This window comes from Ambystoma mexicanum, chromosome 7p (genome assembly GCF_040938575.1).
Source record: "Ambystoma mexicanum isolate Mex_15411 chromosome 7p, UKY_AmexF1_1, whole genome shotgun sequence".
Lineage (NCBI taxonomy): Eukaryota > Metazoa > Chordata > Amphibia > Caudata > Ambystomatidae > Ambystoma > Ambystoma mexicanum.
In genome coordinates this window covers 705,375,866-705,391,934 of record NC_090939.1, presented here as the reverse complement: position 1 = coordinate 705,391,934, position 16,069 = coordinate 705,375,866, and the positions used below count along the sequence as shown (strand labels likewise).

Sequence of the window (16,069 nt, the reverse complement as noted above, 5' to 3'; positions counted from 1 at the left end):
TGTGGTTCTTGCCTTCTTGCCTTGCATTTTACCCGTGAAGTATTGAACTGTGTTGATTTCGTAACCTGCCTATTTTTCTCTCCCGTCCTAACTAATATTAGAGTGCCATCTAGGTTGAGGCATACACCTCTGTCTGTAAATAAGTGATGCCGGTAGAACCTAGACTTGTCGAAATATTGTTAGAGGGTTTGATCGTTTCTTCTTCGTAGAGTAATTGTATTTGAAGTGTTTGCCGTGATAGTGCCATAGTGTTTTCTATAGATGTTCCGTTATAAATAGATACCTTAATATCTTTACACTGGAGCCTTGTTGCGTGTTTGCTTGTCTTACTGTGAAGAATTGTCCTATATTGTATACTCCACATACTGCTTAACTCTTCTTGAGAGAAGTCTGACTGCTCAGCCACAGCTACCAAGTGAATCTGTGTGGTACAGACTGCTACCAAGTGGGTTTACTGCCAAACACCTGTAGTCCTAAATCTTTTGCAGTGGTCCCAGAGGGAACTGCACAGGTTTCCGCCTAACACTAGAGACTGTAAATAGTAATTAAAAGCACGACCCCGAACATGTTGGGGTGAATGTGTACATATATGTGTCATTCTACTCACTGATTGGTTGTAGTCCCACCTTGTTTATAGTCCCAACCTGGTGTGGATAATATTGTAGCACTGGGATCTGCAATTAAACAGTGCTCAGTCAAGCAACCTATGCCATCACCAGTATTGCAACACTATTGGCTAGATGATGAATAGTAGGTTCACGGCCCATAGAGTGTGTTGGAATGAAGATGCCATATATGGGACCAATGGAAAAAAAGGACGAACCGCCCTTGTGTGGCTGCTAAAGGACAAAACCACAATGCACTGTTAAGGTACTATACCGGCCCTCGCATAGGAGTGTACGCTCAGCTCTCTATAAAAAATGGAGAAATAGTGGGCTGAGTCTATGATGAATTCTAGTTGTTAATGCTGCTAGGAAAGCAGGCTCGCTCACAAGGTGTGGCGGCTGGGGCTTCAATATTGCATGTCCAAAAGAGAGTCAAAGTGGGATTCTTGTTATGAATCCCTAAACTCACGACTGTAGTTGGTAGGCCGGAAATTCTTCATTAAGGCCTCTTAGTCTGTCAAGTTTTCTCAGACGGTGGATCCATCGGGACTCTTTATTGTTTAATGGTTCAAATAAGATGCATACAAGAAGCCCTACAACACCTTTCACACCCACAGAGACCATCAGTTTGGATGTGTGACAGGGTCGCTGACTGGAGGGGCAGTGTTGAGTTAGCAGCTTGCAGCAGCATCCTGCGTCTGGCCTGGTTACTTGTGACCAAGGAGGTCCTTGCAGAAGAAGGAAGTGATGCAGCCAACAAATTCAAGAGATTCAGAAGCCCCATCATAGCTCAGGGTTTTACTGCAACTTCTACGGTATTATATGTGCACATAGATTTCTGTTTAGGGCCCATCATACTTCAGTGTCGCTTTCAAACTACAATCACTCCTGCAATCTTCATGATGTCAACTCAGTAGAAACTCACATGTGAGCAACTGCATGCAGTAGAAACTGTGTGAAACTGGTCAACCTAATGGTGACTGACCTCAGATGAAAACTATGAGACAACAGAGGCTGAATACAGCAAGGAAGAGACGTCCCAAGTGGTTCCATTTCAGAATCTACTGAAACAGCGGATGCTCTGGGATTTGAAGACATTAGAAAAAATGATTGGCTATCGGGACTAAATGGTAAGTATCCCCTTAAAAAAAAAATTAGACATTAAATGAAAAAGGGATGTTATGGCTGCTATTCAAAATAAAAAGAAACAATACACATTTAGAAGTTAATGCTTCTGAGCAACCATAACTGTGCTACCACCATTGCACAGCAACCATGACTCTACCACTGCCATGCACAGCTCATGAAGTTCCTCTGTGTTGATTCGGGTGGGGACAATTACTTTTCATTTTAACTTGTACACTTGTTGGGGGTATTTTTTTTAATGTTCCCTCATTCTAAAGTTGATCTAACCCCAACCAGTTTGAATTAGTCATAGTTTTCATTAGTACTTGTATCATTGGTCAGGTTCTATGCACAGCGGATTTACATGTGTGTTGTTTGTGTTGGTGGTCATGAGCGGTGCAAGCCTGTGGGCCAGTTGGGGTTGTTTCACAAGAGCAGTAGCAGAGTTGGGGTTGCTTTAGAAACCGCAAAATGGAATCTTTGCTGCTTTGTTGTTTTATGTTGTACCCATAATGCACTTTGAGGGCAAACTTAACCATAAATATTGTACATGAATTATTTTTTTGTTTTCCATGCTATATATAGTATCATACTGACAGTGCCCATGGGCATGACCTGCAGTCATGCCGTATGGGCAGTCTGCCTTTCGCCGTACAGTGACACCCAGAGCAAAGTGGTGGGACTATTAGGCATGGCCTGTGACATACTCGGTGACTACTTTGACCTGGGCAGTGCTGAAAGGCCACCTTACAATTTCCATTGGTCATGGCTTATTGCCAAGCCTTCAGCTTGTACTTTGCCATGCATATTTCACGATAAATGTACACATTTTCCATTTAAAGCATTTCTTTATTCATTAGATGTGCTTTTCCCAGGCATGGTTTATAGCTTTACAATATTTTTAAAAGGGTGTATTATTTGGATGACCGTAGCTTCATATATGTGTAATATCTTGTAATATCTTGGGAATGGACTGCGGTTTCATATTGTTTGCTACTGAACGCATCAGTAGTTTGTTATGGTCCAAATGTTCACAACACTAAAGGCACATTTATATTGGAATAGTTCTTCTATAAATAAGTGCATGATAAGTCTAAGACACATTTTGTTGTTAAGGTCACTGGTCTTTTGATTTACACTGTTAAATTTAACAGACTTCGTAAAATATGCGTCTGCAACACTCACATACATGTAGAGAAAATTGATTAATTTCTAAGGTATACGTTTGTATTTGTTTGTCATATTGAGAAATATGTTTATAGATTTTTTTGTGTACTTTGTCCTCAACATCATCCGCCTTATTCGACATAAAGCCATCAAAGCACACAAAAACATGGATTCAATACACGAAAGATATTTACAATCAGTTCCCAACTGCACGCAGCAAGTTAAAAGAGTGTCCTTTACAAGATGAAAAACATAGCAATTAAAGACGATTGAATTCCACCAGAATGACAAAAATATCTAAAATGAAAAGCTTTTCGAAAGAAAGAAAAAAGATAGTTAAAAGCAAAGTAAAAACATACACACAGTATTCGCACAATGATCACTTAGTCATCAATCTGATTCAACTCCTGAGGGAGAGCTACTTGCGTCTAAAAACATGGTCATCATCAGCCAAGCACGGCAGAGATATTTTGTTACAAAATGGACAACAGTAAGGTCACTAGCATTCTTGCAGAAGACCATCGCATCTTCTGCCTGGTGAATGTTTGCTATGCTGAAGGATGGACATAGATATTTTGATCTCAGGTCCATATAGCCTGGACAGAATTGCCTAAAGTGAATTGGCGACTCTTCATGAGCCACATAAACTGGGCAGGCTGGTACGTTTGCATGGCTCCAGTTCTTTGTAAAGCCCGCAACCTTCAGAGTATTAAACCTAAGTTCTGTATAAAGCACCTGTGCATTGCGTGGTCTAATCATGGTAAGATAAGTTTCATGACCAAAATCTTGCTTTGTTCTACTATACACATGACCTGAGCTGAGCTCGAGGCACGCTTCTCCATAGATGACCTAGAGACCAGGATGCCTGCTTGCTTCACCTTCTTACTCAATCCTTTATCAGTGATCTGAGAGCTCTCCCAAAAATCTAACAGGTTGAATTTAGTTAACCAGTGCTTCACATGCCTGACCAGGACAACAATCAACAACCCTCAAGATCCAATATGTGTCTAAAAGCAGTCCTATACCTGGACACAGGCCCGGCTCCAGCAGGGGGGCCAGAGGGGCCAGGCCCCCCAAGGCCACCCACTGGCCCCCCCTAGAAAGGAGGCCATGCAGACCTGAGGAAGCGGGTGGGTGACTGGATGGATTTCACTCGAAACATGCAGCAGCAACCTCAGAGACATCATTCGGAGAGGCTGAACTGCAGGAAAAGACATCCACTGGTGCACGAACATCCAGGAAGCACTCCTAGGCAAAATTGCAACGCTACAAGCCAAAATCCTGACAAAGAAAGAAAGCCTCACCCTCTCCGATAACATCACCCCCTCTACACATACCCATACCACCCCCCAAAATGATGACAATAACCTCTTTGAGTTTTCCACCATAACCATTAAAGAGGTTGAAGAAATAATCCACTCTCTTAAACCGTCCAAATGCCAAGGCGACACTTGCCCAGCCCCTATCATTAAAGATGCAGCCAAACAACTTGCTCCCTTCATCACCTCCCTCATCAACTCATCTTTCACCTCCAACATAGTGCCCAACAACCTCAAGGACTCCTGGGTTCTTCCTTTACTTAAGAAGCCCACCCTTGACCCTAATGTCCCCACCAACTACAGACCCATAACGACTGTACCCTTCCTACTAAAAATCCTCGACAGAGCTGCCTATCTCCAGATACAGAACCACCTTGAGAAAAATAACTTACTGGGACTCAGACAATCAGGATTCCGCCCCAAACACGGCACTGAGACCGCCCTGATCGACCTCAAGACACAGATGGACAACATTAAAGACAATGGTAAACTAGCCCTCCTTCTCCTCCTTGACTTATCGGCCGCCTTCGACCTGGTCAACCACGACATCCTCTGCAAACATCTATCCTCAGCAGCCAAATTTTCAGACAACGCCAACGCATGGATCCATTCCTTCCTTAACAACAGATCCATGAGAGTCTTCGCACCCACAGCCTCTGCCATCCCAGCCCCAGTCACTTGCGGTGTCCCCCAGGGCTCCTGTGTCTCCCCCACTCTATACAATGTATTCACAAAACCCCTCTTTGACATACTGGACCACTTGGGTGTCATCTACATCAACTACGCAGATGACACCCAAATACTGATCCCTTTAACAGGCGACTATTCCACCGACCTCACTGCTCTCAACAACATTTATTCCATTATCCAAGAATGGATGGCCAAGCATGGCCTATGCCTCAATGACGATAAGACCGAGCTTCTTCTCCTAGGTTCCCAACCCAGACTTAATAAACTTGACAAACTCTATCAAGCATTCACTATAGACGGCAATAACATCATTGTCTCTAACAGCGTCAAAACCCTAGGAATCTACCTCGACTCCTCCCTCACACTGACAAGACAGATCAACTCCATCTCATCAGCCTCTGCTTACACCTGTAAACTCATCAATGCCAGCAGACCTTACCTCTCACCATCCAACTGCATCACCTTAGCCAGAGCGCTAGTCCTTTCCAAAGTTGACTACTGCAATGCGCTATACTTGGGAACCAGTCAGAAAAACATCAACAAACTACAAGTCATACAAAACAACGCCTTGCGAGCAGCCCTGAACATACCCAAACATGAACACATCTCGGACGCCAGACGCTCCTGCCATTGGCTATCCATACCACAAAGAATTGAACATAAAACCATCTCACTCACACACAAATGCCTAGCTAACCAAGCACCCAGATACCTATCCGACAACCTCAAGCACCACACCCCAGCGCGCCCTACCAGATCAGCTCAAACACACTGCTTAAATATCCCAAGATTTAAGCTACAAAAAGCAGGTGGCTCCAGCTTCCCCGTGCTTGCCTCCAAACTTTGGAATTCACTTCCACTCGAGCTGAGATCAGAACCGTCCTTTCACAGATTCAGACACAACACCAAAACTTGGCTTCTATCCAAAGAAACGCAAAATGCCTAGCCCTACCTCACTAGCATGCACCAAGACTGTAAATTTGTAAATATGTAATCGATTTGTACATTTCTGTTGCATTACTCTTGTTGTATTCATCTCAAGCGCCTGGATGCCCTAGGGCCAGGCGGCGCTATACAAATAATAAACTAAACTAAACTAAACTAAACTAAACTAAACTAGGAGGCTTGGCCAGACAATGATGTATTCCCCACAGCCATCAAAGCACAAATGGCCAGGAAGATGGGGGGGGGCATTCACACGTTTAAGTGAGGTAGCACACTAATTCAAGCAGGCTGCCTACAACTATGTTCTCAAACCTAGAATCACAATTTTTGTTTCTGTAATTTAAAGTATGTTTATTTTTTTGTGGGAATATAGCGGCTTTTCATATCATGCTAAATATAATGGTTAACTATATCAAACAATACATGACAGGTAATTTTGCTGGAACATAGCTTTCTGCAGAAGGTGCATCAACTGACTGAGGGCCATAACAAATTACATTCAAAGTATATATTGTGCTGCATTAACTTCTTGATTATCATTGAAACGATAAGGTTGGTATAAGGATAGTAGTAACATAAAGGTAATTCTGGGGGGGAGAGTGTAGTAAAATTAAAAAGCGATATATGCAAGGCTTTGAATTAAATATTACTACTAACGTTGCTCTGTGCAACATTCCATGCCATAATTCTGTAGTATGTGCATTACAGAATGCGACAAGCTATTAGGAAATGACTATTGGTGCTGCCACCAAAGGATGCAGTTCAATCTCAATTGCTAGGCCATGTTGCCACTGCACTGGAACACAAGCAACCACATGCATTTTTAGGCCCTGTGGTCTAGCAGTTTAGGAAGGCCTTCTCACATTAGTGACAGGGTCAAGACTGATTTGCAACACTGGTATGCCTGGCTGGCCAGAGCAAAGCCGGTGGTTATAATTAATTCAGAGGTTTCTGACTATTAGGTACCAGCAGAACTCATGCAGTGGGACACAGAGAGGATGAAGATAAAATGCGAAGAGAAAGCCACATCCTATGGGTGTTTTTGGTCATTTACAACCCACAATAAGCATGGGACCGATGACTAGCCATGGCTATGTTAATGCCTAAATGTGTTATGCGCAATACTGCCCTTAATTCAATATCAATTGAAACTCACTAATTTTTATTGTTCATTGAGAAATATAATACATTTAAATCCAAAGTGTAGTTGCTTAAATGATATGATATGATAGGATATGACATGATAGGCTATTTATAACGCACTTAATACCCCGACGTTTCTAAGCGCGGACCCGGGGATCGAACCTGTGTTGCTATGTGCCGTCTTGCTTCCAAGGTGAGCACGTTGCCATTAGCTATCCTCCCGAGACTATATTCCATGTACAAATATGAATTGTTTTTGGCCCTATTGATAAACTAGAAGATCCTTGAAAAAAGTTACTTTATGATCTTTGATTGATTCTATTGTTAGTCATCACAGAGAATCCTCAAGTTTTTATTTATAATTTCTTCTTGTTTGTTTTTTAACTATGACATCCATATAAATAATTGTCTAATAGTGCTTAGATAGTACTTCAGTTTTCACAGGGAATCCTCAGAATTACTCAAATGTTTGTTTTTAAAACTTAATGATCATTTTGTTTGTTTTCACAAAGAATTCTCAAAATCTCTCAAATCCTTTAAATCATCTACACATGTTTCAGCACCATAAGGGTGCATCAGGAGAGTATGTGTGACTTTTATGTTATAACTTTGAGTTTTCTTGTTTGGTGAATTGATGCCTAATAGGGAACATACATTTCATACTTAATGATAAAGCAACTACATTCAAATATTTAAATACTTCAAATTTTGTAAAGGTTCAAAAATGGAAAAGAAGGTTGACTAACCTTTGATTTACTTTTTTAGTTAACAATGTTTATTTTCCTTGTTTTAAGGTGTTTCATTTCACTGAAAATGGGGTTTCTGCAAGGAGGTGTTGTGTATCTAGTGAAAATGTAAGGTGGAATCAAGTCAGTATTATAGTATTTCTTGTGCCTCTCTTTAGTAGTTCAGTTGTATATCACTTTTGATAATTTCTAATTATAATGAATAGTGTGATACATAAAGATGTTTTACCTTATTCAGTAAAATGATGGAGTTTCAGATTGTCTCTTTGGGCACAGCAGATTGGCACTTATTTCGCGTTACTCAAGGATGCCAGGATATTATTAGAGAAGGTTGGCGGCCATTATATAGCATGTGCCACTTTATGTCCAATACGTGCATTGCTTAGTCTTACGCGATGACATCATCCTTACCAATGTAATTCTTAATTGCTATAAAGTAATTGCTTACGTCATTTAATGTCACACAATAGTGATATAATATGTCAATTTGTTTCTGGTTAATATTTGTAAAAACAGTTTGTTGGTATATATTGGTATTGTTGATTACTTTTTTGCCATTCTTTTATTTGGCATGATAATCATAAATTGATGCTATGATTACATATGATGCAACGGTGACGGATGCAGAGAGATGATCTCCTTTAAATAAAGACAATGTATGTATGCTTTGTATGATATACAATATAATACAATACATTTATGGTGCACAGTATAAAAAATGTGTTAAATAGGAATAATTATATTAGTTATGCAATATTAATGATTGCCTTAAAGTTTATCAATTTCTCCCATAATGCTTTTCGAAGAAAAAACACTTTTCTTATAGAAATACAAAATTCTTGATCTTTATTTAAATGCAATCTGAAGCCATGCCTTTATCCCTTTTGTTGATCCATGTAGCTTCTTGGTGGCATAATTTCAGTTCCTGTTGCCTGGCTGGTTATTTTACTTCCTGTATTCCTGTACATTTGTGTATGTTTTTCCAGCCAGTGTGTGGCCAATAAGTATTTTGTGTCTTTATTCTTGGTTGCTCTTATGCGTTCTTGTACTCTTGGTTTTAGATTCAGAATAGTAGTACCAATGTACTATTTCTTGCATACACACGTTGGCATAAATCACATATTTGGTGTTACAATTAATAAAATCCTATATTTCGTACAAATTCCCTTAGTCCCTGAGTTTCTCTGTTGTATCTATTTAGTATGTGTTACTTTATGACTTTGTTTCCACTTCTTCTTTTGAAATGCAAAGAAAAAAATAACATTTTCTGAGATTGCTACTTTAGGGGTCACGGGAAACAGTTTGTTTTTGGTTGTAAGTTTGTCCCCCAAGTTATCTTAGGGGTTGCAAATGAATTTACTTTGTCCTTATTTCAGTGAGGGACATGTTTTCCATATCTTTTTATTCTATTTTATTGTCTAAAGCACAGACCTAGCTCAAGAGCAGTGTGGCGCTGTACCGAGTGTGGGCGAGCATTTGGTCTGGCATCTTTTAACACTAGCATAGTACTGTGAGTTGATGTCCGTGCGTCAGTATGTGCATCGATTAGGATTCGTCCTTGGTCAGGTGTTTTTGAAAAAGCCATCTTTTGAGACATTTGCAAAATTGGAGAATTGTGTAGGCATTCTGAGCTGATACCGGGATCGAGTTTCACAGAGTGGGTCGGTGACAAGTGAAGGAGCGTTTTCAGGTTCTTTCTTTCTGGACAAGTTGTGACTCAAGCCGCTTGGCCTATTTGCTTGCTGTGCCACCAAATATGTGGAGCAGAGCCACCAGATTTGCTGGTGTGCTACTCATGATTACTTTGTAAATGCTATATGCACTCTTGGACAGCATCCTGGCCTGGAGAAGAAGCTAATGTAGCTTGTGTGGGATGGGGGTGATTTGGTCAAATTTGTGTGCATCCATAATAGGATATGCTTCAGTGTTGTACACTGCTTTTAGGGGAGCCAAGTGAGCAGCTGGGAGCCCCTTCAGGAGGGAATTTTCTGCATCGATGCGCAAGACCACAAGAGTCAGCGGTACAGTCTGGAAGTTCTGCTGTGGGATGAAGGGTTTGATTATACAAAGGGTGGAGATTTGGAGCAAAGATGTTTGGGCCTTCGTGGCTATGTGTTTCTGGATGGTCAGACTCCTGTGAATGGTTACGCTTAAGGATTTTGCTGAATCCAAGAGCTGCAGATAAAACCCCTTTTGGCACATATCATTAAGCCATTGTTGGACAAGTTGTTGTTTAGCGGCTGAACCGATGAGGATGAATTCCGTTTTGGATGGGTTTAGTTTGAGGCAGGCAGTCAACATCCAGGAATGGATAATGAACAGGTAATTGTGGAGACGACTGATGTCCTGTGGGCTTTTTACTGTCATGTACAACTGAGTATCATCTGCGTATTGGTGGGTGGCTATATTGGGATCTTTCAGGAGAGTGCCCAAAGGCTCCATGCAAAGGTTAAAATACATCTCCAATACATTTAAAGTTTTCTATCATGATAGCAAAGAAAATCCATTCATTGCTTGCTCATCATATCCCCCTGGAAAGGTGCAACATGTGAAGTAGCAGCAGACTGCCCAAAGATTGACACGCAGATGTGCCAACCCCATATGTGAACTGTTTGAAAGTATTTAATATTTCATGCTCTTGCTGCCTTTAGCCCCAGGCTAGACAGTGCATCTCAAATCTCTGTCAATTGTATTCACGCACATGTCTTTTGTGGACAACCCCAGAAGATTCCATTTACTATTTTCACATTGCCACTCATGTGGAAGTACTGATTTTACGATCAATTCTCTTTTTTTATTGTCCTTTCTTTTAGTATGCATGGGACCAGACAGAAGAATATTTATTTCAATCAATGGTTGCCTTTGCCATGAGAAGTTCTCTACATGATGAAGCATTCAAGTGAGTGAAACCTAATAGCTCATGTTTCATGTGACGATGATGACTAGCTATTGGGCCAATGGGACCACCCGCATTATGGGCTCATACTGATTTTACATCATCTTGTATATGTTTTTTTATACTTAATACATGTGAAATCAATTGTATCACCAATTCCCTATAAAAAATTAGAGTTCTGGATCAGAGCGGAATAATTCATTTAGTAATTTGATCACGTTTCTATTGGTCATATAGGTTTATGTTTGAAAAATACGGATATTATTTTCATTTTTTCTTGCTTTTTTTGTACTTTTGCTCCTCCCTTTGAATTGTTTGCATTGTATGGTATCATAATGCTTTTCATTTCAAATCTATATTTGTTTTTTTTACTCCTTTTTTTTAAACTCTTTTTGGTGTCAAGTTGGTTCTATGTGCTTATGCTGTTGGCAGCCGCAGCATTCCCATTTTATTTACGCAAACTGCCTCTACCTTCCCCCAACCACGACTATGCAGTCTCATGTCAAACATATTTTAGAGTTATTGTGATCATTTATTGCTCACCATCATTTAAAGAATTACTAGAAATGTACCACAGAATATACCAATTTATAGAAATTTGTCATCCGCAATCGCTACCGCGGGTGGCGGCTCCTTCCACGTTGGAGGCTGCAAACCGGCAGGTAGGGCGGTTTAGTCCCTTCTTTGTGTCTGGTATCGATTCATTGGCCAATCGCAGCACTGCCGGAAGTTTATCTGCCCCTCAAGCCCGGCAGTCGCTGCGTTTCAACCCTTTGCTGGTCCTCAGTCTAGCGGCTCTGGTTCTTGCGCTCCCCCAGCTGTGCCCTCTGCTCGCCTCGGCGTGCGGCGGGTTATCTCTGCTTGCTCGTCCCTTATCCTTGGGAAAGAGTTTCTTCTCCTTCTCTGTCGGCCGGTTCGTTTTGTCAGCGGCGGCCTTTCCTCTTCCAGTCTCTTCCTTGCCGATCCCTCGGCACTTCTTCGCTTCCTCCTCCTAGTCTCGCTGCTCCGGCGGCGGGCGTTTTTTCTCCTCTTTGCCGCTCTTTTCACTCGCGGTTCTCCAGTTTTCCCTTTTCTTCTTTCTGTTGTATTCTCTCCTGTAAGTTCTCTCTTTCTTACCGCCCCTGCATTTCCCTTGGGCCGGTTGTTGCATTGGCATCCTTCACCTCGAATTGTGTAGCATTGGACTTACTTCCTGTGTTCAACCCTGTGGATCTCGTATCTGCTTCCAGTCCTACTGTTTACAAGATTGGATCTTCACCTACCTCATTGCCAGAAGTATCCTAAGGGTTTTTCCCACGTGTGGGTTTTTTCCCTTTTGTCTGGCCTGTTCCCGGAAAAGGGGCCCCAGGACGGCTGTCTATTCAGCAGTCACTGTGGCTTCTCACCGAGACAGGCAAGTGCTACCTAAAAAAGAACGGGACTACCTGAGCCGGCGGAATCTACGGAACTCAGGTCACTCTGAAGACTCAGGTGAGGAGAGTGTGGAGGGACGGGAAGACGAAGGGGTTCGACAGCTTATGCAGTCACAAATTTTCGGGGGATAGAAGAGCTGTGTGAAAAGAGTGAAGTGCTGTGCCTATACAAAGCAAGCACTAAGTGTCCAGTAAATGTAATAAATAACATCAATCATTTACATTAAACAGTTTACAAACATGGATGTGTCTAAATTGATTACACCTGACTTAATGATTGTCAGTTCAAGATGCTATATCTATAAAGTGTCTACATGCATGTTTCAACCCCTTATAGTATTTTTTTTGTGGGGGTCTTCAGCAGAAGACAGTATCCCCCATGAATCTGTAGACTTGTAATTGCTGCAAAACCTGTTTTTAGACTACACTTAATTTAATGCATATAAACTTAAATTGCATAAAATGCTAAATCAGCCCTTACATTGTGAGAGTTCTTTAATCTTAAAGTATTAACATGTTTCATCCATTTTCAGATCGCTTTCATAGTGCTCTCTGTAAGTTTTGCTTGCCCGTTATGGCATTTTTTCGAATTGAATCTGGTGTTTAAATACAAAATGCTTTCTATATATTTCATGTAAGACCATTGAAACATCATGACACTACTTACAAACCTTTAAAGGAGTAATTTGTAGTATTTAATGTATCTGCACACGTGAACCTCATTTCAAATCGTAGTCTTAAGGGAGCGGCCTCTGTTAATTTTCAAAACACTGCGATTAGGGCGAATGGAAATCTTCGTTCTGCACTGTGTTTATGGCATCGCGTACAGAACATCATTACGTCTTAACCAATCGAGTTGCAGTTCGAAATAAAATGACTAGAACGTTAAACCCTTACCACGAATAGTTCTGTATGCCATCTTTAGCTATTACAGTTGGCAGAAGAAATGCCACCTAGTATTTCTATTGAACGTGCAACTAATTCAAATGAGAATAACTCATTTGAATCTGGTGATCTGTATTCATCACTTTTTGGTCGGTTTAATAATTACTTCACATATATTCCAGAATCAAATATACTTCACTCTGGCGACGTTCATAGTCTTATTTTAATTCTTGTACTTTGAGTCCATTGCTGCATGCACGTTTAATAACAGAACATAGTAGGTGTAATTTGTCATTTTATCCAAATGTAAGAAGGAGGCAGGCCATATCTTTTGGAACAGGACATCTATACAGACGTTGTTCTGCCTACAGTAATAGTTAGAAATGGCGAGCATACAGAGCTATTCTTCATACGTGAAAAACGTTCTTGTCATTTTATCTCGAACTGCAATTGTTACCTTGTTTGAGGCGGATAAAGGACGACACAGAGACAACTCGCTAGAGTGGACCACTTTACTTTATTCCAATCTACAAATGAACTTCCCTTCCATCACCTCCCCTTCTCGCTTCTCCCACATTTTGGCCAATGTGGTACAAGGCACATTGTCCTGCAGCCGGTAAAACCATCCCCCAATAGTTTTCTAGGGTCGATCTCACCACCCTTCTGTGAGTGATTGGGGTTTCTTGACCATTCTCTGGGGTGATCACAATCATTGCTGGGTGGCTCTCCGTCTGGTTCCTGTGGCTGTGCCAGTGTTCTCCTCCAACTGGTGGTTGGTGGCCTCCAGGATTTATCCGGCCTGTCATTTCTTTCCACCTCGTATTCTGCGCGGTTCTGGGTTCCTCACTGCCTTTCATTAGGCGATTGAATTGTGACACATTCATGGTTAGATCTTGATCCTCATTGCCTGCTGTTATCATGGACCCTTTGATCGCCACCATTTTGAAGGAATGTGCCTTATATCGAGGGTCTATTTGTTTTTTTTACCTGTTGTCTCACGAGGACCCCCTCGACTAGTCCTAGTTCTTTCAGTCTGGCCCCTCTCTTGCGATCAACCTCTTCTTTGGCTTGTTGCTACGTTTCTGTGTCCCTTCTTATATCTCAAGGTCGGTGTCACCCCGATTGGGCGGCATGTTGACAAGTCTGGTCCTCAGCTATCTGGCCATCATTATCTCGGAAGGTGCTTTCCCTTTGGCTTCATGGACTGTGTTTCTATAGTCTCTTAAGATGCCCCGCAGGGTCAGGTGAGGAGAGGTGCCCTCTATTTGCACTTTCTGAACCATTCGTTTCATGGAGGACATAAACCTTTCGGCCATTCCAGTTGCCTGGGCACACCTGGGTGTTATCTTTTGATGCTTGAAACCCGTGTGACTGGCAAGCATCGTGAATTTGTGACTGTTAAACAGAGGCCTGTTGTCTGTTTTTATTGTGTTTGGGATTTCCCCACTCATGGAGTACTTCATCGTTGATAGTGCCCACCTGGGGCAACGCCGTTGTTGATGTTTTCTTTATTAAGCGGAACCGTGATAATGAGTCTATCAAAATGAGTAGATAGTCACCTGTTTCCATCGACCCATAAAAGTCAATTACTCCTCTGTCCCATGGTCTTTCTGAGATTTGTGTATGTTGTATCAGCAATTGGGGTTCGGCTTGTGTGGTGCACTGGCACGGTAGGCACTGTTGCACCATGTCTTTCACTAGCGTGTCCATGTATGGGAACCACACATGTCACTGTAGCTCTTTCTTTGTGTTCTCAGCGCTCCTGTGGCCCTTGTGTGCAGTGTGTATGACTGATCATCTCAGCATGGGTGGTATTACTAGCCGGCATCCTCTGAGCAGGATTTCATTGCACATCTCTGCTAGCTCTCTGTGTACCTTTGCTAATCAGTCCAACTCCGTCCGATTTGCATCTGGGTGTGTTTTGATCTGTCTCCAGTAGTCTATCCATTTGTTTTTGTTTGTGAGTCGATGGCTAGGGCCATGGATGGGTCTTTTGTTGACTCTCGGACCACTGTCTCCAGGGTGAGCGCGGGTGGTAGCACATTTATTGTGACATAGTTGATGTGTTCTAGATCGCCCTCTCTTGTTGTCTGGTTCCATCTCAGGTGTCATGAAATGTAGTCTGCTGGGTTATTACTACCACCCCCCGGCCCCCGCCCCGGGTATGTGGATGATGGTGTATTCATAGTCCTGTAGGCAGATTCCTCACCTTTCAATCCTGGGTGGTATTTTGGTGATGCTTTTGGGGTAATTGTCTTTGCAACAAGATGGCTCCAAGGCCCACCGGGCTTGCATCACCAACGATTTTTGTGTCCCGCTTGGGGTCAAAGTAGGTTAATCGTTTTACTTCTGTTAGTGCTTTCTTGATTCCATTGAATTCCTCTTGACACTAGTCTGTCTATTCAAAGGTAGAGTCTTTCTGTAGGAATCATTGCAGGGACTCTGTTTGGGAGGCATAATGCAGAAGGTATCTGGCGCAGTAATCAGCCACGCTGTCTGTCTGCCACCTGTGTGGGGGCCTCTAGGTTAGTGATAGTACTGACTTTGTCAGGGTCGGGGGCTATACCTGCGTCCATGAAAATATGTCCAAAGAATCTCTGATTCCTCTTGTTGATTTTGCATTTGGCCAGGTTGAGAGTTAGGACCGTCCTCTTCAGTGTCGCGCATGTGTCCAGTAGAGGTTGATCATGGGCCTCCTGTGATGTCCCATAGACAAGGATTTTGTCACTGTAGTTTAGTACTGACTTGATGGGGAGAATCAGTTGGCGTATGGCCTCCTGAAATAGCGGCGGAGGAGATGCCGAAATTCATTCATCGATATGTGAAGATGCCCTTGTGTGTCGAGAAGGATATGATGACCCTGCAGTGCAACTCCAACTGATTGTACACTTGGTTGAGGTCAAGTTTCGAGAATGTGTTGGCTTTGTTTAATTGCACAATCATGTCCTCAATGCTGGGACCAGGGTGTCGGTTTCTCTGGATGGCGGTGTTTGCGACCCTCATTTCGATGCATAATAGGATTTTGCCCCCATTCTTCGGGACCACTACCAATGGTGTGATCCATGGAGTGGGCCAGTGGCACGTTCAATGTTGTTGTTTTGTAGTAACTGCTTCAATTCTTGAGATACTGCTTCCT

At 42.1% G+C, this 16,069-nt stretch overlaps 1 protein-coding gene across 2 annotated transcripts in view; it reads left to right on the top strand.

Annotated features, from left to right (window-relative positions):
• Positions 1-16,069, top strand: part of CLTRN (collectrin, amino acid transport regulator) — a 382,340-nt gene that overhangs the window by 62,744 nt on the left and 303,527 nt on the right. For both annotated transcript variants that reach the window (XM_069636785.1, XM_069636786.1), the window contains exon 3: positions 10,554-10,639. In XM_069636785.1, the coding sequence (XP_069492886.1) occupies positions 10,554-10,639 (86 nt within the window). The remainder of the gene's footprint in view (positions 1-10,553; positions 10,640-16,069) is intronic.